General features: G+C 44.8%; 1 protein-coding gene across 1 annotated transcript; it reads right to left on the reverse strand.

Annotated features, from left to right (window-relative positions):
- Positions 1 to 1108: 1108 nt before the first annotated feature.
- ASB4 (ankyrin repeat and SOCS box containing 4) lies at positions 1109 to 27019 on the reverse strand. Its single transcript, XM_084858776.1, has 6 exons — positions 26750 to 27019; positions 25973 to 25975; positions 23306 to 23605; positions 9677 to 10167; positions 6678 to 6791; positions 1109 to 4704 (listed from the first exon to the last, which is right to left on the reverse strand). Exons 1-6 carry the CDS (start codon positions 26925 to 26927, stop codon positions 4516 to 4518), a joined length of 1275 nt encoding a protein of 424 aa, XP_084714902.1. The 5' UTR covers positions 26928 to 27019; the 3' UTR covers positions 1109 to 4515.

Consider the following 27019-nt stretch of genomic DNA (forward strand, 5'->3'; position numbering starts at 1 on the left):
TAACCTTAACTATGGTGTGTTTGAAAAAAGTGAACTACAAAACTTGGTTTATGGAGTCAGCTTCATTCAACAGACCATAGATACGATTAATCACAATTTAGGATGCGTACATGAACTACGGTTAATCAAAAACAGAAGCAAAACTAGGGGTGTACGAAATCAACTTACCTTTCCGATCCGGGGCATCTGCCAGGCCGGGGGGAGGCAATCTGCCACTACCCCCAGAATCCTCCCTGGCCGGCTCCAATCCGAGTCCGTGGAGCCATCAGCCCAGCCCGTCCGCAGCCGGACTTCTGTCCGCTGCCAGGCTGCGGGTGCAAATGGCATCCAGCATAGGGGATGCCATTTGCATCCCTGCTTTAGCCGTGATAGGCTACGTAAATCTTTACATAGCCTATCACAAAAAGAGCAGGGACGCAAAAGGCGTTAGCAGCCACCATTTGCATCCCCTGCTCTTTGACATGATAGGCTACGTAAAGATTTACATAGCGGCCACCATTTGCGTCCCTGCTCTTTGACATGATAGGCTACGTAAAGATTTACATAGCGGCCACCATTTGCGTCCCTTCTCTTTGACATGATAGGCTACGTAAAGATTTACGTAGCCTATCGCACAAAGGAACAGGGATGCAAATGGCATATTTGCGTCCCTGTTCCTTTGCGCGATAGGCTACATAAAGATTTACGTAGCCTATCATGTCAAAGAGCAGGGACGCAAATGGTGGCCGCTACGCTGGCCGCCATTTGCGTCCGCAGTTTGTCAGTCCATCCAGCAATATGGCAATGGCGGCCGTATCGCTGGGGCTTTGGAGCCAGCGGCAGGCAGGATCCGCCAGCGAGGACTTTGCGACAGAGGAGGAGGTAGGGGATCCGATCCTCCATGGACTTCGGTGGGCCAGATTCAATAGAATCTGGCCTCATTGGGGTCCGTGGAGGATTTCTCCAACATCCCTAAGCAAAACCTTCTGAACTCTTCCTTGTGGCTACACCAGAGGAGGAAAGGGTAGCACATGAGTCCAGGGGCAGACAGGCTTAATCCCAAAACAATAAACCATGGTTTTATCATGCTGTCTGAATGCAGCTTCACAGAAAGAGACACACAGAATAGACAAAGATGATACATTTTATTAAAACAATCAAATTGTTTAAACATTTCTGCAAGCTTTCAAATTGCATAGGATTTTTCTTCAGGCAGAGGTATTCAGACAGCAATATTTATTTCTTGTCCTCAGGCATGCAGTGTTGGGTTTGTAGAGGTAGCTAAATTTTATGGTACAGGAATATGACAATAACTGCAAGTATATAACAAAGAATGCAGGCAGCAGAGTAAACCTTTCTGTGCAAGAGAGATACGACAGGTGTACCTGGGATGCATTTGCAAATGTCGCATCCCCCTAATCCACATTTTACGTGGCCAAGTTCTTGGCCAGTTCTATCAAGCATGTAAGCTGGGAAATCAAGAGAGCACAATGACATTCATCCGGAGCCGCAACACCACCAAGAGTCACAGGGTTTATTATTTCCTACTGGCCTTTCAGCCAAATGAAAACCAGCAATAAAAAGGGCACAAACCAGTTTGCTCCGATATCGACGTTCCTGCTGCATTTTGAACAGCTTGCAAATTCTTACCACTATAATCAGTGTGATCCCGCTGGGCTCCCTGTCAGATCCTACAATGGGTATAATCTAGCACCTGCTTAGAACAAAACTTTGAAGTGCGGCTAGAGGCCCACAGCATAAAAAAAAGGGAGGGTGGCTACAAAAATGGGAGGGCACTTGGGAATAGCAGTGACAAGCTTTTTTTCTTCTCTCACAGCATGGAAGCCTTAGCTACAGTGACAGATCCAAATAACCTTATTGTTCTTCCCTTTTTCCAAATGCACTCTCTGTCAGTATCAAAGAATAAAATTATACATTCCGATTTTGAATATGACTCCTCCCCCACCTTTTGCTATTCCTAGGAGGAGAGGTTCGTCTTGACAGCAGACGCCTTCCTTTAATCTCTCATTTTAGAGTTGCTTCAGCCGTTCTGGATTAGGTGAAACTACAGCATATTTACAATGTTTTCACAGTCAGCCCTATAAAAAGCGATATGAAAACTGGCCCTATTTTAATGGTGTGTACACACACTGAGGAGCTGTGAGAGGCCTTGGCTTCTCATCGTGTGTACATACAGCAACTTTCTGCAAATTGGTGCCTTCCAGATGTGTTGGACTACAATGGCCATACTGGCTGAGAGCAATGGGAGTTGTAGTCAGTGGAGGGTTGTGGCTCCAATGTCAGTGGGGCAGTTAATCCACCCTGGGTTTTAGTTAAAACCTTGGATAGGTTCTGACTAAACTTTAGATAGACTTCCTTTAGAGTTCTGACTGAAACCCGGACAGGATTCACCACCCCACTGACATCAGAGCCACCAGCCTCCATTGGTTGCAGTCTAACACTTCTGGAGGGCATTGGGTTGAGGAAGGCTGCTATACAGCTTTTTTTTAAAAGGTGGGTTTCCCTCTTACTTGTGATGGAGTCCATGCCAAAAAAAGCACACGACCCAGAGACAATGGCTTCACCAATCCATAGTAAGTGAAGCAACCCTTAGATTACACATACCAATTTCCTGCTAAAATGGTCATTTAGGGCGCAGTCCTATTGATTGCCCCTTCACTGCTCGAAAGCCCTCAAACTCAGCTGAAGCTGGCAGGGCAGGAGGAGCAGCAGAAGTGATTTGGGTGATTTTCAATGGTGTTTGGAGGGGGAGGGAAGGAGGCTGGAGGAGGCTCAAGATAAATTGTATCCTGGCCTCTCCGCTTTCCTCCTCTCCCCACCCACCGAAACGTCCCCTTTCCTTTTCCTCCAAGGTTGCTTTACCAGCCTCAGAGAAACAGGCAGTGCGGTTCTCTCCATGCCAGCTGTGAGGGTCTGGGGTCAGATCTCTGCCTCCCCCTTCTGAGATTGCTATCTCCAACCTCAGAGGGGTTTTCTGAGCTATCCTATGGTCCCTGGAATGCTTGCCCAGGGACCATAGGATTGCTCTCTTAATCATTCATCTCGTCCAGCACTTCCTGCTCACTTCCAAAGACAGAAGGATCTACCTCATAATGCACCAGACCAATCAACAAATCACAGGGTTGGAAAGGATGCTATGGGTTATACAGTCCAATGTCCTACACCAGCCTTTCCCAACCTGGTGCCCCCCAGCTGTTTTGGACAACATCCCCCACAATTCCTGACTATTGGCCATCATGGCTAGGGCTTATGAGAGTTGTAGTCTCAAAATCTGAAGGCACCCGGTTGGGAAAGGCTGTCCTACACCAGTACAGAGCATCTTCAACCTAAAACATCCACAGCAGATACCTCTACAGCTCTGTCACAAATGTCTCCAAGAAGAGAGATTCCATAACCAAGTATCTATCTAGCACAGCACTGCCACACCTAATCAGAGTATGTCACAAAGCCAGAGTTCAAGGGTCAAACTAAACATTACCTTTGATACATAGCATGCAGCTATGTCTTCTTTTCCCCACCTTTCTTAAAAGTAAGCACAGGGGCTCAATACAGGATCAGGACCCTAGTGTAGGTGAAATTGGTGTAGGCACCAATATATTCTAAGGTCCTCATTCTACATTAGGAGTTGATGCAGCTTTCCTCCAGTGAACAACTTCCTAAAAATCAGTAGGGTGTTGTTCTTTAAAGTAGCTGTCTGATAAGACTGCTAGAGACCAAGAGTTCACAGACGATATTGTTGATACATCACTCACCAAATTCTTCGGCAGAAATAATAGCTCAGGCAGGCTAGCTATTAGATGTCTACATTGGGATTTTTCTTAACAAGTAAGACTGGCAACAAAATGTTTCAGTGCATAGCACTCCTGTTCAGGGTTCCAGCCAGCCAGCTAGCCATGTTTTCTTCTAGGATACTCCACTCTGTCCGATTTTCCATCCACTCCTCCCTGCTTCAACAGTCAATCAACATTCTGTGGCCACTGAGTACGCTCAATTCTAATTGTGCTGTTTGGGGGGTTTCCCCCCTCTTTGGGGCTGTTTTCTAGATTTATTGTATTTCTGCAAACCTTGGGGTTCTCTGAAGGTTGCTGATACTTCTTTCTTGTATATGGATTGTGCTGTTTTGGCTACATAAGGATCTGCATTCTGAGTTTGCTATTGGTCTATCAGTTTCCAAAGGTTATTCAAATAAAATTGTGGTCTTTTAATCACACACATCTTCATTATGTTCATGTTATATTAAATATTCATTGAAAACTAGATTTTTCAAACATTGATATGTATAGGTCAGTCACTCTATACTGTGAAAGCAGATGGGAAAGTTGTGTTCAGTGGCCAGTAAAATCAAGCACTTTGTGTGGTCCATAGCTGTATGAACTCTGATTCTTTGTATACAATTTTGGCCATGAGCTCTGAATCTGGCTAAAGTTATCCCTGAAATCTTGGTTTTAACTCCTTCCATGTGAGTACACCCCAGCATTACAAAATTAGGTTACTATGAAATGTATCTGACAAAGCTTAGTATATTATTCCTTCTGGTTCTAAGAGCAAATACTTCTTCAGTGTTGCAGGAATGAAAAGTAAAGGGACCACTCTGTGGCATGTATGGAACAATATTCTTCGAATAGTGCATCTGGCTAAATGTTTGAGCGATCTTGGTGTATTTGCACATGCCTCAAAAAGGGATTCGTAGAAATCCATGTACATCTGCAAAGGTAAAAAAAAAAAAAAGTTTGTTGTCAATATGCACAGGAAAAGCCTGGAGAAAACACGTCTGCATCTTCTCTGGGCCCAGTGCAATATTTTGCTGCTGTTCAGCCTCCATTTTTTTGAACAGCAGCCTGTATGTGAGACTGCAATTATTTTGACTCTCCAGCTTGCTTCGGTTTAGAAGAGGGGTGGGCAACTTGTGGTTTTCCAGATATTGTGGCCTATAACTCTCATAAGCCCCAGCCAGCATCTCCAATACTGAGGTATGATGGGAGTTGAACCCCAAACATCTGGAGGAACACATGTTGCCCACCCCTAGTTTAGAGGAACAAAAGCAAAGTTTGTTCTGAGTATCACATTCCTCATACGTAACTTGATGTCTCCTGGTTGAGCAGGATAGAATAAGCCAAGTAAGAGCAAGGTTCTGAGGCACTTTCTCACTTTTTATTCAGATAAGTCAGGATCAAACTGTACTTTATGATTTTGGCTTGGTCACTAACCTGAGTTTAAAACTAACCAGAGTGCCCCAGGCTCAGATGTAAGGGAGAGCTCTGGATAATTTAAAAGAGGAAGTGGATGCTTGTCTTCCTGTGGGAGTGCCAGAGGAGGAAGGAGATGAGAAGCATGAAAGCCCATGGCTTGTACTGGCTTGTGCTCGTAACATTAAACCGGGGGTGAGGAAGGCTTTTCTCTCAGGGACTGCATTCTCTTGGGGGTAATCTGTTGGGGGCCACATGCCAGCAATAGACGGAGCTGATGCCAGTGGTAGGCAGGGCCAGAACAGAAAGCTGATTGGGCCACTCTCTTTCTCCCTTTCTGCCACCTCCTTTCCCCCCTTTCTGCCACCCCCTTTTCTCCCTATTCCTCCCTGACCATCAGGCTGGCAGGGGAGGCACAGATCAAATTTTAGGCCAAATTTGCAGCATGCTGCTGAAATTCAGCAACAAACCACCGGCTGTTTTGCTACAGCAGCAATGCAACAGGGCGTGGCAGCTGTGCAGCCCCCAGGGTGGTTCTGGGGGTTGAAATTGGCCCCTGGAGTCTCCAAAGTTGCTCACCCCTGCATGAAGCCATTGTTTAGCATTACCTCCATACCAGGCCAGTGACAGCGCCATTTTGAGAATGCAAAGACATTTTCTCGGTAACTTGTAAAGTTTCATTTTATAGTTTACTTATCTAACATACAGTACAAGCTAACCAAAGTTAAGCACTGTTGAGCCGCACTGATTTCAATTGTTGGAAATAAGCACACGTGGTACGGTCTCCTACTGAATTCTTTTGGATTTAGAAGTGGCTTGATTGTTCCCTTTTGCTGGACATTTTTTCTGCTCCCCCCACCCCTCTGCTCCTCTGATGATATACATACCTGGCTTTGAATCCAGCATTGATTGGCATCCCATATTTTGGGAAGCCTTTTGACTTAATGTGTGTTTTATTTCCCCAGGTACCAGGTATATTCATCCAATTAAAATGTTATTTGGCACCTTTAAAAAACACCCCACCAAAGGCACAATCTTATGCATGTTTTGACAAAATAGCCCTACAGCTCCCACCATGCCCCAGCCAGCATGGCTGGCTAGGGCATGCTGGCAGTTGTAGGACTTTTTTCTGTTTAAAGATGCATAGGATTGTGCCCCAGAGTATTGTATTGTAAAACTTGAATCACTGCTCTGGGCAGCCAGACAGGGCAACCAAACAGGGAAGGGTGGAAAGAGATGGCTTCATAGTTGTCACAAGAGCCATCAGTTCTGTGAGGAAGGTTGTATATGGACCTACTTCAGGGTCTACAGTCATGTTCTGTATGTCTGCATATACCCACAGATCCTGCCCGTGCCCCTGTGCGCTGTGTATCTGCCAGCATTCATCTCCTGCTAAACATTCGTTTTAACAAAGGCACTGACTTAAGTTCTAAAACAGCAGCTGTTACAAGTGTGTTTTAACATTTACATAAGAAATTGTTAAACGTTTACCTCAAGGACGTCGTCAGGTATAGCTGCTCTCCATTTTGTTGTGGACTTGATGTGTTCATACGAATTCACAATCACCTCCACTGCTCTGGGATAAGAGCAACAGGCTTGCAAAACCTGCAGATGGAAATATATACCACCCATTGTTCTCCAGAAAGTATTTTCTCTGTGATGTTTCCCCATCTTGTTCACAGAGGTAATGAACATCAGTTCCCCTTCCCTTCTCCAACATGGGGTGTAACCTTTTAAAATATTATTTGGTGTTACACGTAGGGAACAGAAACACCTATGCTGACCAAAATTTCAATTCTTTTCAGCTATTTCACTGAAAATCATTAAAATATTACTCCTTTCTGGTTCTGCTGTAGGAGGCTAACGTGGCAAGCCCTCTAGAATGCGTATAGGAGGTGTTATATTACAGGTGTATATTCCATGCACCTAAAGACTGCCACTTGCCAAGTAAGTACAGAAATACAGTGGTGTGGAAATTAGCACCTTGAGAATGTTATACTGTAAAATAAATCTTTTAAAAGCAATTTCTAATCCTCATGGTTGTGAAGAAAAGCTTTGTGTTTTCAGGCAGGCTGAGTTAGGGGCTGGCATCATTGGGAACCTGCCAAGGCCTACACCCCTGTATGGGCCCACAGCTAACCACAGCTGTGGCCCTGTTGCCCCTCCTCTTCCTCCTCCTCCTCCTCCTCCTCCTCGCTATTGCTGCCTCTTCACCTACCTTCTCCAAGCATCCAAGCCATAACAAATGTGAGGAGATGGAGTTGCATGAGGGTGGCTGCTTATGAATTGGCCAAAAAAAGGAAATGCATCACCCAAAAAGAGGACCGAAGACGATATCAATTTGCATAAAATCTGCATAGGCTAATTTGTATGTATAGATGCAAATTTCAAAATAATGATTATAACTGAAATAGAAATACCATACATTTCACCATAGTGTGGAAAACTGTGACCAGGTGACCTGCCTGTTCAGTCTGCTGTTGATGGGCAACAGTTCTTATGGTTCTTTATCTTTAAACCGTAATTGAACAGGTCAGCCTTTCGATTGTTTTTATTTCTCCTAGAGTTCTCCCAGGACAGTTACTGAGATTGCTGGCCAGGTGCGAGGACTGAGCCCAGCATCGCTGCAGAAGCATCTGAAAAGGGCTTAGGAACACACTGAGAGTCCAAAGCAGCGGGGGAGTTACCAGAGCTTCAAGAGATAGAGCAGGGAGACAGTAAAAGAGAGGAATCTTTCCAGATGCCAGTTAATCAGCTAGTTCAAAGCAAAACAGAAACTTCTCCATCAGTGGGAATACAAGATCTTATGGGGAGGGAGGAGGTGGGAATGACAGATGCCAGAATCAGATGTCAGCTCAAGAGGGAGGAGCAACTTCAAGAAGTAAGACGTTCTACAAGGTTGGCCCATCAAAAGAAGTTCCTAAGAGAAGACCCTCCATGAGGGCAGGACTAGAAAAGCCACTTGAGTTTTGTACTGCTGGTTCGTGCCAGTTTCCATTGCAACTCTCCTAGCAATAGTACATCCATCAAAGAGATATTTGAGTATTATAGGTAATAATGTGCAAAGCTAATTAGCGATCTTAGCTCCAGGTTGCTGGAGGATAAGAAGGGCTGTAACCTGAAGCACTGTTGATCTGGCTGATTTGCATAATAAAAGCTATTTACTAAGAGAGCAACTTCTTTGTTTGACTATAAGCATGTGAAGCAGTTTGGCACTTGACACCAGGCCTGTACCTACATGCATTGTGAAAACTGAAAGCCAGACCCAGTGTGGCAAAGAATTTCAGCAGTTGAAAAAACATGAAGCATCTATGACAGTTTTCTGCTACAGGGCACTATGGAACTCTTTTGCACAGGAAAACTCTTTTGTCGGGCTACAGTCCTCACACCACCTTTCTCAGAGTAGTTTAGGAGGACAACACTGGAATAAGTAACTTAAGCTACACTTTTTTTGTCCTATAAATATAGTGTTGGATCCAGGATACGTCTTCTGCGAGAGGAAGGCTTCCACTCACACAAGGCCCCTCTGTCCGATTTTTTGGGATTCCCCACTTCCCCCACACACACCACAAGTCATCTCATTCAGCAGCTAATCCCATTCAGTACCATTTTCAGGAGGCTGGGGCGGCGGTGGGGTGTGTGTGTGTCCACTTATATCAGTGCAGTTTTTCCTGTGTAAATCTGGATCCAACCCATAAGAAGGATTTGAAAATGTAACATCTAGTAGTATTGAAATTAAGAGTGTGGCTGCTATTATGGAACTACTCACCACATAATAGTCAAATTTTAGATGCATATTTCTTCAACTCTCATATTAATCCCACATGTAATCTATTTCCCAGTGCATGTGCTCAAAGCAAAAAAAAAAAAAAAAAGGCATTCTTTCCACCATCAGCCCTTAGAAGGTGCCTGCTTTTTCTGACATAGAGGATGAACATGCAAAATAGCTTGCAATCACATCTAGAAATGAAGACCATTGACCTTTGATCCATTTTTATAAGACCCAGATGGTGGAAGCCTTACAAGGACTTGTGAGGGAGCATTTTGCAAACCATAAAGGGCATCTGCAGTGTTCAGTGCTCTGAAGTCAATTATCCAAACTGAACTAGGGTGGGTTTTTATATATATTCTGATAGGGGGAAGAGCACTAACCTTCATCACACCATTCCTTGGCTTGAATCCAGAATCTGCATTCCGCAAGAGGAAAGAACTTTCCATGAGAGGAAGGGCTTTGCTCACATAAGGTCATAAGGTCAATTTTGGGGGGTCCCCCCATCCCCCACCCCACAACTCATCCCATTCAGCAGAGTCTCCTGACCCTGTGTAGCATTTTCAGGGGGCTGGAGGGGCTGCCGTGGGAAGGACGGGGCAAGGAAGGCACGTTCCACCAGTGCAGCGGATCCATCATAAAACTGGATTCAACCCCACCATCTTGGATCTAAACAAATGCACATAGACACCAATTATCTTTTTTTTTTTTTAAATATCACCTTATGGAACTGTGGAGGATATATCCTGGCAGCACCATGATTCAGAAGCAGCTGATAACAAACATCAGGCTGGGCTCCAGGCCGTACCCCTGTCACTTTCAGGACATACTGCAAAGGAGCACATCCATTGTCATCCATGAGGTTAGCTTCAGCTCCTGCTTCAAGCAACATATCCAACAGTACACGGTCACAGTTCCAGGCAGCCTTGTGGAGCGGAGTTCTGAAATCCTGATCCCGTGAATTGACATCCGCTTGATAGTCGAGCAGCATCCTACAGATCAGATGGTGATCTGTGCTGTAGGTCTGTTCCTTACCTTTCAGGGCCCAGTAGGCTGCACAAGCCAATGGTGTTTCTCTGTGAGCATTTGCACTGTCAACCACAGCTCCGTGTTCCACGTAAAAGGCCACCATTTCAGGGATGCCACAACGTGCCACTGTGTGGAGGGGAGTTTCTTCATCTTGATTGTTTGTTTTTATATTCACGTCTGCACCTGTTTGGAAGGAAAATAAAAGGAGAAAGTTGGGAAGACACACTTTTACTCTCTCTCTCTCTTTAAAGACACATGCTTGCTGAACTCTGTTAAAGAAATAAACCTGTAAGCTAAGTGCATCTGATGAAGTGGACTGCAGTCCATGACAGCTTATGCCACAATGAATTTGTTAGTCTAAGGTGACACAAGACTCTCCATTGTTTTTGTTGCAACAGACTAACACACAGCTACCTCTCTGGAAATTTTAAGTTAGATGTTTCTTAACTAAGATCCTAAACAGCTATTTTACTGGGGTAGATGTAATTTTTTTAAGGATCTCAGTTAATTCATTATATCAGCTTTTGTCGATTGATCCGTTAGTTATATTTGCATATATTTGCATTTAATTAAAAACAATAGTTGTGATGCAAGGAACACACTGACTGGGTTTGGATGACATGCCACAGCTCGTTGTGGGTTATTTAACCCCCAACAAGCCACAGCAACCACGGGCGCAAATTCGCATATGCATTGTCAAGTTGTGTGAACCTGGCAAGCGTGGGTTATGCGAGGGTTGAACAAACCCTCATATAACCCTAAAACAGACCATGGCTTATGCGAGGGTTGTTTAACCCTCACATAACCCATGCTCACCAGGTTCACATGACACAACAACCCCCAAGCAGGGGTTGCACATTCAAAATGGCAGCCGCACTCAGTGCAGCCTCACCTTAGGTTAAATAACCCACGATGGGCTGCCGTGTCATTTGAACAGCCCTGCTTTATTTGAATACATGTGTTGTAGCAGGCATAATTGTAGACAGGACATTCCCTGCTTTGTGACGTAAAGGCAAACTCCGCTTTCAGGATGTTGATTGCTGCCTGCAGTTGTTACAAGTACCTGTACTGAAAATACGTTCTTCGAAAAAGAAAATCTGCTGCTGCCTGATTAACTGGAGACAGCTCTTCATTCAATTAAAGTAGATTAAACTGTTTCCTTAACAGAAATGCTTTTACATTTGAACTAAATCCGAGACCTGAACTGTAAATTCAGAAATACTGTTGTTTGTATGGCAGGATCTAATATTGTGCTCTTACGGTCAAATCCAATGTTATGTGAGTTCCCCTCCTCCTCTTCCCCTCAACAGCTCCACACATGCATCCCAAATCTTCTCCAGAGGGGCCCCCACCCTCTAGAGCATATTTGGGGTCTATGCAGGGGGACTTCATGAGGGAGAGAAATGTGATCCTCCAGCAGTGTCTGTTGCGCTGGCCGAAGGACACCATTAGATTCAACCCTTAGGACTGTATTACTTAAGAACGCATTTGGGAATGCTTACCACCACCATCAGCAACTCACTACTTAAGGGAATCCAGTATGTTGGGGATATGGGTTGGGCTGTGGCTCAGTGGTAGAGCACCTGTTTGGTATGCAGAAGTTTCCAGGTTCAATCCCTGGCATCTCCAGGTAGGGCTGGAAAAACACCTGCCTACAACCCTGGAGAGTCATTGCCAATCAGTGTCGACAATACTAGGCTAGATGGATGAGGGCTCTGACTCAGTATAAGGCAGCTTCCTATATTTCTATGGGTTTGGCACAAATGAGGAACTGCTATACCAGCAAAAATATTTCTGAACGTGGACGTGTGGGTTCAAGTCTCAGGTCTACTTCAATATGAAAACACGACAACCTGCATCTAAATTTCCATGCATGACAATTATCTATTTTGTTATTTATCAACAATTTCTATACTGTCCAATGTTTTCTGGGCAGTTAACAATAAAACTGAAACACCCAGAAAGAACAAAACAAGCCAAAAATCAAAGCAGAATAAAACAACCACAATAAAAATTAAAATAAGTAAAAACACCAGCAGCTTAACATTAATACAGCACAGCTAAAGGCACTGCAAGATCATAAGATTAAAATGCCTTGGAAATTTTTTTTTTAAAAAAACCTCTTCTCCTGGTGCTGAAAAGATCAGAAGGCAGGTGCTAGACAAACCTCTCTGGGTAGGGTATTCCACAACCAGGGTGCCACCACCAAAAGGACCTCTCTCTAGCAGCCACCCATCGCACTTCAGCGAAGGAGCTCTGAAGACGACGTTAAGGTCCAGGTAGGTACACATACCTTATCATTCAGGTAACCTGGCCCCCAACCATTTAGGTCTTTAAAAATTAACACCAGCACTTTGAATTGGGCCCAGAAACAGACTGGCAACCAGTGCATTGGAAAGTACCAATGTAATATGATTGTATTGTCGCAGTTAACAGTCTTGCTGCCTGATTTTGGACCAGCTAAGTTATCAGACCATTTTCAAAGGCAGCCCCACAATCACATGGTTCATATTTTGCAACACATACACGGTGAAAATACCATGTATGGTGTGAATAATGGATCGTACATTATTTCCTCTCCAGTAGGGTCTTCTGTCTTGAAATCCACTGGTTTCGTTATTCATTTATATTTCAGTTGAAGCAACGGCCCCATCTAGTGGACAATCAGTATATGCACCCCAGCATAAGGGACAAATCCCCCAGTTACACATTAATTCCTGCCTGAATATTGAAGCTACAACCCGAGTCTGATCTGTTTCATTATTGTCTTAGCTATGCACCAAATAAATAAGTTACAAAACTGAAAACTTAAAAAAATTGTTGTGACCCCTAAAATCCCAGTGCCCTAGGTACGTGTAGACTATGATGCTGAGCATTCTAAAATGGATCAGTCCACAGAATCCTGCCTCCGTGAGGACCGAGTATGGGAGAAAAAAAGGCTGGGAGACTCCTATGGGTCTATCCTTTCCTTGAAAAGAGGGGATTAGCAATTGTGGTGCATGCCCTGGTAGCTTTTTAGAAGACAGTAATGCACTCTACATGTAGCTACCCTTGAAGGTTGTTTGCAAGCTTCAATTGGCCCAGAGAGCAGCAGCCACAGTGATTTCTGGTGTTAACCACAGGGAAAAAACATCTCCCTTTAAAAAAAAAAAATCTTAATCAGTTACCTATTTATGCATCTGGGCTAAATTCAAGGTGCTACAAAGCTCTTTGCAGTTTGGGGCCAGGAGACTTGAGGTAACATCTTCTGCCATGTGTACCTTCCTGTTCTTTTAAGATCTAGCTCAGAAAACGTGTTTATATTTCCTTCATCTATGTCATAGATGAGGTGGGCAACTTCCACAGAGATGCATGATCTGCAGTGGAACTAGCTATCTGCCAAAGTGTGTCTGATCTGGAAAAGTGGCTCTTTTAAATGGGATGCAAAAACATGCCTTGTTAGACATGCTTTCTGTAATTAATGGGCAGTATCCAACACTGATGCTCTGCTTACTCGACTGGTGTTGCTTTAGCACAGGGATGGGCAACTTGTGGCCCTCCAGATGTTTTGGCCCACAACTCTCAGTATCCCTCACTGTTGGCTATGTTGGCTAGGTGGGAGTTGTAGGCCAAAAGTTCTGGAGGACTACAAGTTGCCCACCCCTGCACTAGCACATACAACCTCTAGTGCAACATCAGTACTGCATGCTGGCACAACAGGTTTTCCGGGGAAACCCATCACACCAGCATATGCTACTGGCATTTCTTGAGAGTGCGCTTATGCTCACACAATGTCAATGGCATAAGTGGAGTGGCAGCATTACATACTGCCCAATGTGTTTTTCACGCTATTGGCTGCTCTGTAGTTTTCCACTTTCTCTTTGATTTTATTGATTTTTGGATTGTACTTCACAATTTTAATTGCTGTTCCCTATTTTGAAAATCACTGGATTGCAAGTCGGGTTTTAAAAATAGGGTTCACATCCAAGCAGCTGCAGGTGGAAGTAGAAACATTTTGCTTTAAGTCCGTAAATATTTCTGTTGTGTTAGTCACTGTAATAAACATATATCAAATATTATACATACACACACAATATATATATATATATTTAACCAAAAAACTGGAGCAGCCTGTTGCAAGACATTTCAACTCTCCTGCACATAGTCTCTCGGATTTACGACTGGTTCCAATAGAACAAACAAAAGACCCCGATATGCTTGACAAAAGGGAAAAATTTCTGGATCTATAGGCACAGAACTCTTAGTCCAAATGGCCTTAATCTGGAGGACAATTCTTAAGCATTACACCAATCATAACTCTGTTTTTTCTCCTTAGGAATTTTCATATCCAGGCATTCCAAACTGCCACTCCTGATACTCATTTAACAGCACAGCTACTGATAAGGGCAGAAGCCGAACTGTTTAGTTCAAACTATATTTTTTACTACTCTGTTGTTAGTCTGTCTGTCTGTCTGTCTGTCTGTCTATCATCATCTGTTGATACGGGCAGGGCAAAGTTTTTAGAAACAAATATGATTAGTAGTATTAGTATTATTGAATATATTGTAATTTATTATATACCATAAAAAAATCAATTTCAATTGTGGTCACTGGGGGTCACCAGGACCCACTGGAGCTGGGAGCCATCATTCCAGTATGGGTAGGCACTGATGAGGGACCTTAAAGAGCTTTCCCACTCCCAAGCTGAAGGTTGGGAGAAGATGCTTGAAAACAAAGGCATGGCGTGGCAAGGAAACCCCTAGCACCATCTTCAATACACCCTGGGTTGTCTGGAGGGCGGATCCACGCGGCTCCACTGTTATTCTCATCTGCACTGTGGCTAGGGAAGCAGAGGAGTGTGGGCTCAGTTCCAGGAGCATGTGGCTTGTGGGGGAGATCAATTGTGATAAATGTGTGTTTCTAACAGCAGCACCTCCCCACCCCACCCCCAAGAAACCCTGTGTAAACATGTTTTGCAACTGAAGGAGTGTCTACTCGTAGAGGCTAACCAGATTCATTGAAAACCCTGGGCCAGAGAGCTCGGGAAAGACCTTACTTCAAATGGAGGCAGCCACTTGAGCAGGATTGTCATAGAATACACTGGAAGCAGCCCAAGAAAGAAGGAAAGCAAAAGGCAACAGTGATAGGGGGAGATATGCCCAATTAAATGCAAAATTCCAGAGGTTAGCCAGAAGAGATCAGGAATTATTTTTAAACAAGCAATGCGTGGAAGTGGAAGAAGATAATAGAATAGGAAGGACAAGAGACCTCTTCCAGAAAATTAGAAACATCGGAGGTAAATTCCAGGCAAAAATGTGTATGATCAAAAACAAAGATGGCAAGGACCTAACAGAAGCAGAAGAGATCAAGAAAAGGTGGCAAGAATATACGGAAGATCTGTATAGGAAGGAAAATAATATCAGGGATAGAATTGATGGTGTGGTCAGTGAGCTAGAGCCAGACATCCTGAAGAGTGAGGTTGAATGGGCCTTAAGAAGCATTGCTAATAACAAGGCAGCAGGAGACGATGGTATCCCACCTGAACTGTTTAAAATCTTGCAAGATGATGCTGTCAAGGTGATGGATGCCATATGCCAGCAAATTTGGAAAATGCAAGAATGGCCAACAGATTGGAAAAAATCAACTTATATCCCCATACCAAAAAAGGGAAGCACCAAAGAATGTTCAAACTATCGAACAGTGGCACATGCCAGTAAGGTAATGCTCAAGATCTTGCAAGGCAGACTCTAGCAATTCATGGAACGAGAATTGCCAGATGTACAAGCTGGGTTTCGAAAAGGCAGAAGAACTAGAGACCAAATTGCCAATATCCGCTGGATAATGGAGAAAGCCAGGGAGTTTCAGAAAAACATCTATTTCTGTTTTATTGACTATTCTAAAGCCTTTGACTGTGTGGATCATCACAAATTGTGGCAAGTTCTTGGTGGTATGGGGATACCAAGTCATCTTGTCTGCCTCCAGAGAAATCTGTATAACGACGAAGTAGCAACAGTAAGAACAGACCACGGAACAACAGACTGGTTTAAGACTGGGAAAGGAGTACGGCAGGGTTGTATACTCTCACCCTACCTATTCAACCTGTACGCAGAACACATGCGATGTGCTGGGCTTGATGAAGCCAAGGCTGGAGTTAAAATCACTGGAAGAAACATTAACAATCTCAGATATGCAGATGATACCACTTTGATGGCTGAAAGCGAGGAGGAGCTGAGGAACCTCATGACGAAGGTGAAAGAAGAAAGTGCAAAAGCTGGGTTGCAGTTAAACCTAAAAAAACCCAAGATTATGGCAACCAGCTTGGTTGATAACTGGCAAATAGAGGGAGAAAACGTGGAGGCAGTGACAGACTTTGTCTTTCTAGGCGCAAAGATTACTGCAGATGCTGACTGCAGCCAGGAAATCAGAAGACGTTTACTTCTTGGGAGGACAGCAATGACAAATCTTGATAAAATAGTGAAGAGCAGAGACATCACACTGACAACAAAGGTCTGCATAATTAAAGCAATGGTATTCCCCATAGTAACCTATGGCTGCAAGAGCTGGACCATAAGGAAGGCTGAGCGAAGGAAGATAGATGCTTTTGAACTGTAGTGCTGGAGGAAAATTCTGAGAGTGCCTTGGGCTGCAAGAAGATCAAACCAGTCCATACTCCAGGAAATAAAGCCAGACTGCTCACTTGAGAGAATGATATTAAAGGCAAAACTGAAGTACTTTGGCCACATAATGAGAAGACAGGATACCCTGGAGAAGATGCTGATGCTAGGGAAAGTGGAAGGCCAAAGGAAGAGGGGCCGACCAAGGGCAAGATGGATGGATGATATTCTGGAGGTGACGGACTCAACCTTGGGGGGGCTGGGGGGGGCAACGGCCGTCAGGAAGCTCTGGCGTGGGCTGGTCCATGAAGTCACGAAGAGTCAGAAGTGACTGACCAAAGAAAGAACAACAAAGTAGGGTTGGAAGGGGCCTACAAGGCCATTGTGTTGTTCTTGTTTTTCCTGTAAAGCAGGCCAGTGTTGCAGCCATAAATGACCCATTACCAGCTTTGGCTGGTGCGACAACTACATCCATTCCTGGATAGGGATAGCCTAGCCACTGTGGTTCATGCACTGGTAACCTCACGACTAGATTACTATGTGGGGCTGCCTGGTACCTGGTTCAGAAGCTGCAGCTAATGCAGAATGCAGCAGCTGGGATGCTCAGTGGAGCACCAAGTTACACACACATTAAAAAGGTAAAGGTGTCCCCAACCAGTCGTGTCCGACTCTACGGTGCGGTGCTCATCTCCATTTCTAAGCCGAAGAGCCAGCGCTGTCCGAAGACACTTCCGTGGTCATGTGGCCGGCATGACTGAACACCGAGGTGCACGGAACGCTGTTACCTTTCCCGCCGAGGCGGTACCTATGTATCTACTTGCAATTTCTTGCTTTCGAACTGCTAGGTTGGCAGAAGCTGGGACTGAAGACGGGAGCTCACTCCATCACGCAGCACTCGGGTCTCGAACTGCTGTCCTGCCGACCTTCCAGTCTGCAGTTCAGAACTGCACTGTCTGCCTATTAGCTACTGAGCCATCTTCAAGGTTATGTTGTCCCTAAACAACTTGGGACCAGGATACCTAGCAGACCAGCTGCCCCTATATATACTCAGCTGATCTTTCAGATCTTCAGAAGAGGCCTTGTTGCTCGTTCCACAACCAACTGAATGTCACCACATAACATTTCAGAAGTGGGTCTTCTCAGTACAGACTCCCACCCTGTGGAAACAGTGCCATGCTGAAATTTTCTCTCACATTTTTTCAACCACTCTCACTCAATTTGACTGAAATTGAATTAGAAAAGAAATTCAAAGGAGAAGAAAACTGTGGAGAAATTCTCAGGGGTTGGGCTCGGGGTTCTTGTGTTTACCTTACTTAGGAGGCGGCCAAGGAGTGGCTGTGAGTGTCATGTCTTTCATTGTACAATCATCTCTCTTGCAGCCATTGCCACGAGCCGCTCTTGCTCCTCGTCCTCTTTCTCATCGCTGCTACCGCTCGCTTGCTTGACAGGCGGAGAGCCAGGGAACACTGTGGCACCGCCTGCTCCTCTTTCTCGCCACCTCTGCTGCCTGGGCCAGAGCGAGAGGCAGGTGAACAAGCAGGGTGCCATGGTGAAGAGCAGGAGCAACTCCACAGGGCTAGTCAGTGGGCCCTGCTGGGGTGTGGGCCCTCACCAGGTGCCCGACCATGCCTACCCTTGACATTGGCCATGATCACACACCAAAAAGCAAATTAGACCACATCAGCTCTTCAACAGGCTCTGCATGTGCTACCATACCAATCCTGACTGCCATTCCCCCAAGGGTAAAGTACACATTTAATGTAGAATGTAGTTTGGTCCTAAGATGAGGACTGCTATAACACAAGCGAGCATAATTTACACCTGTCTCGCCCAACCTGGTGCCCTCCAGATGTTTTGGACTTCAGCTGCCATCAGCCCCAGCCAGCATGACCAATGATCTGGAATGCTGGGAGTTGTAGTCCAAAGCGTCTGCAGTGCACCAGGTTGGGGAAAGCTGATTTACAAAAAGAAAGTATGCTTCTCACTTTGGAACTATTGTGTTTATCCGTTTGCAAATTTAAACTGATAGATGAAGCAACTAAGGGCAAAATCCTATGTTGATAGTTGGCAGCCTCCGAAGGCAGAGGCTGCTGAGTATCCTAATGCAGAGTGGCCGGAGCACACAGGTGATCCTTGCCTCCGTGATCCGGCTGCCCTGCATTTTTGCTAGATGGCTGATTTCGCCCATCTAGCTGCGGTGCTTCGGAGTGGGAGGAAAAGAGCCTGTAGCAAGCATAGGGAGCTGCGTAAGGTAGCCTCCCCGCCCCCAGGACTGCCTTCTTCTCCCCATCTCCTTGTTCAGGTTTCTCTCCGCACTGGCTGCAGTGGTGAGGGGAGTGTGGTTTACTGGCTCTGAGGTCAGAGATCTGGATCCGATCTCAGAGCCAGTAAACTGAACAATCCTATGGCCCCCCAAACACTATCTAGGGCCCATAGGATTGCTCTCTAAATGATTCATTGGTTAAGATTTCTTTAATCTGATGAGCCTGCCCTATTTTAAAGGCTTCTTTAAATGTTCTCTTCAGTTTCCTTTGTACCTGAAGAGTCCAGGTTTTAAATCTCTCCTTTCAAAGTAGTTCACAAATCGCCTTAGGATAAATACTTAGTCTAAAAAGTATTCTCCATACTGAAAGTAGGTCACTCAGAATATGTCATTTCAGCTTACACTGCATTTTGCAAGAGTACTTTAGACATTTCCATGATCCCTCATGGTAGCAATCTTAGTCCTGCTGTCAACTTTATTAGCTTCATAGGGAATATGAATGGCACCATTAATTTACCCTTATACCGAATGTAAAAATGTGCATCTTACAGCAGGAAAAAGTACGTTAACAACAAACATTGCTTCAGCATAAGAATTAATCATTTTAAATCCATTCAGTCTTTCCTCCAATCTTGTATTCCCCACCACCATCAAATAAGTTTAAATTTAAAAACATATTTTTGAGCCACTTTATTTATCTTGTGTGTGTGTGTGTGTTTGCGCGCACGTGCGCGTAGCTACATAGAATCTCCTACACCTGCAAGGGCATGATGGGCCAGGACACCAAAATTTAGACATGGTGGCTTATTTCCCCCATTGTGCATGCCAGTCACATGCCAGGGGGATTGGCATAATTACCCTGGGCAGTGCAACTTGTCATGTTGTGTGAACCTGGCCAGGATGGCTTGTTGCCATGGGTAACAAGCCACCTAGAACCCATGGGCTGTTTTAGGGTTCTGGGTGGCTTGTTACCCATGGCAACAAGCCATCCCAGGCCGGGTTTGCATGACACGACAAGTTGCGCTGCCCAGGGTAATTATGCTAATGCAACCAGCATGCATATTGTCACCCTGCTTATTTAACTTATATGCAAAGTACATCATGAGAAATGCCGGGTTGGATGAATCACAGGTCGGAATTAAGATTGCCGGGAGAATTATCAACAACCTCCGATATGCAGACGATACCACCCTAATGGCAGAAAGCGAAGAGGATCTCAAGAGCCTCTTGTTGAGGGTGAAAGAGGAGAGTGCAAAAGCTGGTTTGAAACTCAACATTAAAAAAACGAAGATCATGGCATCTGGCCCCATCACTTCCTGGCATATAGAAGGGGAAGAAATGGAAGCAGTGACAGATTTTACTTTCTTGGGCTCCAAGATCACCGCAGACGGTGACTGTAGCCATGAAATTAAAAGACGCTTGCTCCTTGGGAGGAAAGCTATGGCCAACCTAGACAGCATAGTAAGAAGCAGAGACATCACCTTGCCGACAAAGGTCCGTCTAATCAAAGCTATGGTTTTCCCAGTAGTAATGTATGGCTGTGAGAGCTGGACTATAAGGAAGGCTGAGCGCCGAAGAATTGATGCTTTCGAACTGTGGTGCTGGAGAAGACTCTTACGAGTCCCCTGGACTGCAAGGAGGTCAAATCAGTCCATCCTAAAGGAAATCAACCCTGAGTGCTCATTGGAAGGACAGATAATGAAGCTGAAGCTGAAATATTTTGGCCACCTAATGCGAAGAGAAAACTCCCTGGAAAAGACCCTGATGCTGGGAAAGACTGAAGGCAAAAGGAGAAGGGGACGGCAGAGGATGAGATGGCTAGATAGCATCACGGATGCAATGAATATGAACTTGAGCACGCTCCGGGAGAGAGCGCAGGACAGGAAGGCCTGGCGTGCTATGGTCCATGGGGTCACGAAGAGTCGGACACGACTGAACGACTGAACAACAACAACAACCAGCATGTGCAAGGTGGTCAACAAGCCACCATGGCTTATCAGTCACCTTGTGTTCCTGTGAACAGGGCCGTTGTTTATTTGATTCTATTATTCCATTTGAGCAAAATATTTCCAAGCCTAAAACCCCCATGCAAACAAGCTCCAGTTATCTTTTAATGTTAAATATCTAAAGAAAACTCAAGTCCATAGTGCTGATAGTAGTATACAACATTAGTACCATTATATCTCAGTCCAGTGTGAGACATTTTGTTGCCTGAGGCAAAGGACAAGACGGCACCCTCCTGCCCCTGCCCAGTTCCATATACAGAAGCCAACTGGACTGGCAGTTGAATCTTGCCTCAACGCTGGCAATAGGACACTTCTTCCACCGCACCTGTGGGCAGCAAGCTAGCTTAGGGGACTTGGAGCAGGTCAGACAGCTCAGACAACTCAGTCATCTAACAAATGGGAGTGGCCAGGGATTAAGGAGCAATAGCTGGAGGCACTTCCACTACTGTCCCATCACAACATTTGCCACCCGAGGCAGTCAATGCATTCTGCCCAATGGTAGGGCTGGCCCTGACTTCATTTTAGCAATGGTTAAAACATGCAGAAAAACCACATGGATCTTGGTGTTGGGTCAAGACATTTAAAGCCCTAAATGGCTTGGGACCAGAATTTCTAATGGAATGTCTCCTCCTGTATGTATCTGCTTGGACCCTTAGGTCATCTTTGGAGGCTCTCCTCCGGGTGATCCTGCTGAAGTTAGACAGGTGGCTGTAAGAGAGAGGGCCTTCTCAGTGGTAGCTCCCCATTTATGGAACTTATGGAATTAAGTTTTGTAAACCGCCCAGAGACCTCCGGCTATGGGGAGATATAGAAATGTTGATGATGATGATGATGGAATCCCCCCTTCCCCTGGAGGCTTGTCTGACATTATTATCTTTTGAGCACCAGACAAAAACCCTTCTTTCCTCCCAGACATTTCAGACACTTCTTAGATTTTTAGTGCTGTTCTTCTATTCCTGTGCTGTTTGTTGTTTTGAATTGTATCTTTAAAAAAAATTATATTGTATGTCATACTTTTAACTATTTTCACTGTAATTCATTTTTAACTGTTTGTAATCCACACAGAGAATGCTTGATAGTGGGTGGATAAAAATAAATAAATATATAGTAACATGTGGAAGGATTGTACTATTTTATACTTGCGGAGTGCAGGGAGAATGGGTTGCATTTCCTGTGTTTTGAAAGCTAACTCATCAGGATAAAAGCAAAGTTAAATCCACTCTAGCATACTAGTTTTCCTCATACATGGGTGTGTTGTTGGATGGATGGGGAGGAATAAGCTGAAGCTGAACCCTGACAAGACTGAGGTACTTTTGGTGGGAGACAAGAGGAGGTTGGGGGATGTTGACTTGACCTGGTGTTGAATGAGGTACGGTTACCCTTGAAAGACCAGGTCTGCAGCTTGGGGGTCATCTTAGACTCCCAGCTGTCCATGGAGGCTCAGGTGTCAGCTGTGAGCCGGACAGCGCTGTACCAACTCCATCTGATACGGCGGCTGCGCCCCTTCCTTCCTGACCATCTGCTCTCGTCGGTAGTACATGCCCTGGTCTCCTCTCGTTTAGACTACTGTAATGCGCTCTATGTGGGGTTACCCTTGAAGATGGTTCGGAAGCTGCAGCTGGTACAGAACACGGCGGCTTGCCTGATTAAAGGCAGCCGCCGGTGAGATCACATCACTCCAGTGCTGAAGGAGCTGCACTGGCTACCAGTTGTTTTCCGGGACAAATTCAAGATGTTGGTTTTGACCTTTAAAACCCTATACAGCTCTGGCCCAGCCTATCTCAAGGACTGCCTCCAGCAACACCAGATAAGCCGCTCAACAAGATCAGCCTCGGATGGCCTCTTCTCTGCCCCATCAGCCAGGACAGCTAGGCTGGTGAGGACGAGGGAGAGGGCCTTCTCTGTGGTGGCCCCCACTCTGTGGAACTCCCTCCCTAGGGAACTCCGCCATGCCCCCTCTTTAATGAGCTTCCGCCATGCATTAAAAACATGGTTGTTCAGGCAGGCATTTGGGGTGGGCTAGGGTAATTTTAGAAATGTGATGTTTTTAATGTTGAATTTTATTGTATAAACTGTTTTTATTGTTGTACATTGCCCAGAGTGGCTGGGTGACCGGCCAGATGGGCGATAAATAAATAAATAAATAAATAAATTGTTTTCTCTTTCAGCTGGAGGAGTGCTCACTTCTCTGCTCTATAGTTTGAAGTGATGCAACACAGAATGACCCTGTTCACATGACATGCTGGGCTCACCATGGGTTATTTAACCCACGATAAGCCACAGCACATGCCAGCAGCCATTTTGAATATACAACCCCTGATGGGGTTGCAGTGTGTCATATGAACCTTGCCATCAGGGGTTATGCGAGGGTTAAACAATCCTCACATAACCCTCGGCATAACCTTCGGAATATGCAACCCCCCAGTGGGGACCGGCGCATTGTCTGGAACTCAACTCACCTTTCCAGATTAACTGCTGGGCACAAGGCATAGATAATTTTGTCGTACAAAAATGCAGTGGTGCAAGCCCACTTAGTGAATAGCAGTTGGTTTTTGCTCCATGACTGCAGAGTATCTTGACACAATCCAGATTGGCGACTTCACAGGCAATGTGGATGGCTGCTTTCCCATTGGGTCTGCAGTTGATGGTCGCTTTGTGCTTCAGCAGGACCCTCAGGCTCTCCAGATGGCCATACAGAACAGATAAATGTAGTCCAGTGGCCCAAGAATGCTGCAGTTTATAACTAGGCAGCCAATACCCTGATTTAAAAAGAATAAGAAGTATGCAATGTATGACCTTTCAAAAGCACAGTTGCTGATCAGTGGCCAGTTAGTATAAATATTGGCCTCTATATGTCAGCAATGTTAAACCTAATTAACTCACCACATTCAACATTTGTTGTTGTTATTGTTGTTTGTTTATTTATTGCATTTCTATACCTTCTTTCTGGAACCAGCCAAGGTAGTTTACAAAAAAATCAGAAAACAAAAATCAGAAACAAATAAAGACATAGCAAAGTGTCTTTATCAACTTCAGTAACCATAACAACAATGACAAAAACATATTTTACTAATATATAAAATGTCACCCAAGTCCAGAGATCCATGCATGCTCAGTTACACATATACAGCTCTTGTATGTACAGAGCTCCCCATTCATTTCAACTGAACATTTATTTCTTTGTTCATTATATTTTTGTATGCCCAATAACAAAAGTTCTCTAGGTGGAATATATAAAGTTAAACAACAACAAAAAAGCAATACAAAAACAGCACAGGAAAAACGACGTATAGAACCAGCAATAAAATCTAGAAGTCTCAAGTGTTTAGAAGGCAGCCTTGTATTTAAGCAGTAGCCGGATCGCCACAGAAAAGAAGGAAATGCAACCAGGCGAGTGAGTGGGCTGGTGGAGGGGGAACAGAGCACTCTGTCCCTCCTCCACACGCAGCGCAGAAATGCAGTGGACTGCTGCAGGAGGGACTGAGCTCTTCACCCCTCTTCTGCCAGCCCCCAGAAGGCCAGTAAAAAAAAATACAGGCTAATAAACTCTCTGGACTTTTTTAGAAGGCTGCATAATGGAGTGTGTGTGTTTGCTGGGTTTTTTCTTTGAAGTTGAGAACATTTTCCAGCGGTAGAAGCTGCCTTCGCTGGAGCTCCTATGCTCAAAAGAGAGCGCTTGACTGAGCCGCTGTGTGAGCCCAAGACATGTCACTGCCTAAAGCAGAGTCCAAATGGCATTCCCACCCAGTGCTGGCTCCAGGTTTTTGAGGGCCCTTTGGCACCCTCTTTGGCACCCCCAACGGGCCCCCTCCCCAGTCTGCCTTCTCCCCACCATTGTCACCAGCTGCTATTGCTCCACAGACCCTTTCTCATCATTGCTTTCACTTGCTTGCTTGACAGGCAGAGATACAGCGAGCAAGGGGGCAGGGGCATCTCCTGCTCCTCCTTCTCACCACCCCCGTTGTCTGGGCCAGGCGTACAGGCAGGAGAACAAGCAGGTTGAACTGGTGAAGAGGAGGAGCAACTGGGGCTAGTCAGTGGGGCCCTGCTGAGATGTGGGCCCTTGGCAGATGCCTAACCATGCCCGCCTTTGACACCAGCCCTTCTTCCATCCCACCTGGCCAGGGCCAACACTTTAAAAGGTTTTGCTGCACCAAATTCCTACCTTTATCTATCTCCACCCTGCCCACCCCATGCTGCCTGAATGCAGTCACTTCGCCTTGCTGCATAGTAAGGCTGGCCCTGCTGAGATGCCTGAATTGAGTGAGTGAGTGAATGTTTGTTTGTTTGTTTATATGTTTTATCCTCCCTTATTTCTGGGACTCAAGGTGATCTATGCAAATCTGTACAATGAGATAAGAGGGCAGAAATCTCTGCTCTGTAGGGTTCATAAATACACAATCTACTTGTATAAAGGGGGAGAATAACTGTGTACAGAAAATGTTTAAACTACTGTAAAGTAGGGTGGTTTAGTCCCTGTTAAGTGAATTACAGCCTCAAAATAACATTTTCGAGATTGATCTTGTTTTCTAGTTTTGTTTCCCTGCATGGTTTTCTCTTTAATTGTTGAATAACAATTGCATATGCTCAAATAATCAATTGATCGCTGGAGTAAGGTTTCACACAATAAGTAAAATGACTGTTGTCAAGCATTCAATTATTAGAAAACCTCTCCCTGACCAGCAGGTATGACCGCTTTTGCTTTTTGTAAAGTAACAGGGGCCTGGAGCTACTGGTAGGTCTCTTGGTGATCTGCAGTAGATCAGTAAGGATTTCAGAATCCCAATTGTTTAACAAGAATGTCAACCAAAGGAGCCTCCTCCTACCCTAAATTATACTGCTGAACAGGGCTGGCCCAAAATATTTTGCTGCCTGAGGTGGAACAACAAATGGCACCCCCACACCCACCCAAGGGAAGTGCCCAAAGCCTGGCAAATTATTTTGGTACCTGAGCCAGGAAATCCTACAAGCAACTGTCCCCATTCCTAACAGTAAAAATACAACAACAACAACAACAACAACAACAACAACAACTTAAATAAACTAAATATTATCTGCCCTTTTATGTCAGCCACAATCTGCTGTCTGAGGCAGCTGCCTCATTCTGCCTACTGGTAGGGTCAGACCTGCTGCTGAAATGAAGAAAGCTTGGGGGTAACCAGGTATGTATTTATGTGGAAAAGGACTGTGGACTCCATTCCGCTCTGGTACTCAGGACAAATTGTTGGGCTCAGAATTCTGTAATTCCTCTAAGTATATCCCTTTTGCCTCAGAGTCCAGTTAGTGGATCTCAAGGTTCAAGTAAAAACCAAAGTAGATCCCCAAGTTTGTCTACTCCTGAGGTAACACATTAGGGTTGTTTTGCTATATTTAAACACTGCATATATTTGGGGGTTATAAGTGTTTTGGGAGTTCAGCTGGGGTTGCATAGAGGTGTGAAGGCTGAACGAACTGTATACATTTACAAATGTAGTGTACATTTATCTTAAGATCACTGCCAGCAATTGTCCCTTTTCTCTGTGCTGACTGCTATACGGAGAATATTTACTCACAGCACTTTAGAGCCTGCTAGCTAATCATAATAAAAGCGCCACCTTCAATTCCTGCCAGAATTTACTCCTGAATGAAGGTATTTTAAATGTGACCTGAAGCATAAGTATCAGGGCTGCAGAGCGGGGCCTCCTTTTGGCATTTCTGACATGGTGCTATTTCTTCTGTCTTCCTCCTCTCTGCTGGGGCTGTACTATCAATCCATAGAAGCTACTCTTTATCAAACATACTGGTTAATCAGTCTCTGATCTGGAAGGTTAGATAATAAGACAACCTTCTCAAAGTCCAAAAACTAGTAAACTACAAATAGCCAATTTGCTTCCACAAACTAAAATGTTGGTGTCACTTTTTACCTTGTTTGTAGGAAGCCAAGAGGAGGTTCTCATCTTCCACTTCAAACACCGTGTCCACGTCTATTTTCTTTTCAATCAAAAACTCCTCTAGAGTTCTGTAGTCATTTGATTGCAGCGCGTCCAAAAAAGCTTTTTTCATTAGCTTGGCAGTTGTGGTCCGTGTAATTGTTTCTCCCATGTTTTCCCCGTGGGATTAGATCACACTTGTTTTCAATTGCCAAATGTGTATGTTTATAGTCTGCATAAAGTGGTGTTCTAATTTCTCTAAAG

The sequence above is a fragment of the Heloderma suspectum genome, chromosome 5, assembly GCF_057233095.1.
Source record: "Heloderma suspectum isolate Gila_16-S chromosome 5, 16-S_ref, whole genome shotgun sequence".
NCBI classification, from domain to species: Eukaryota; Metazoa; Chordata; class Lepidosauria; order Squamata; family Helodermatidae; genus Heloderma; species Heloderma suspectum.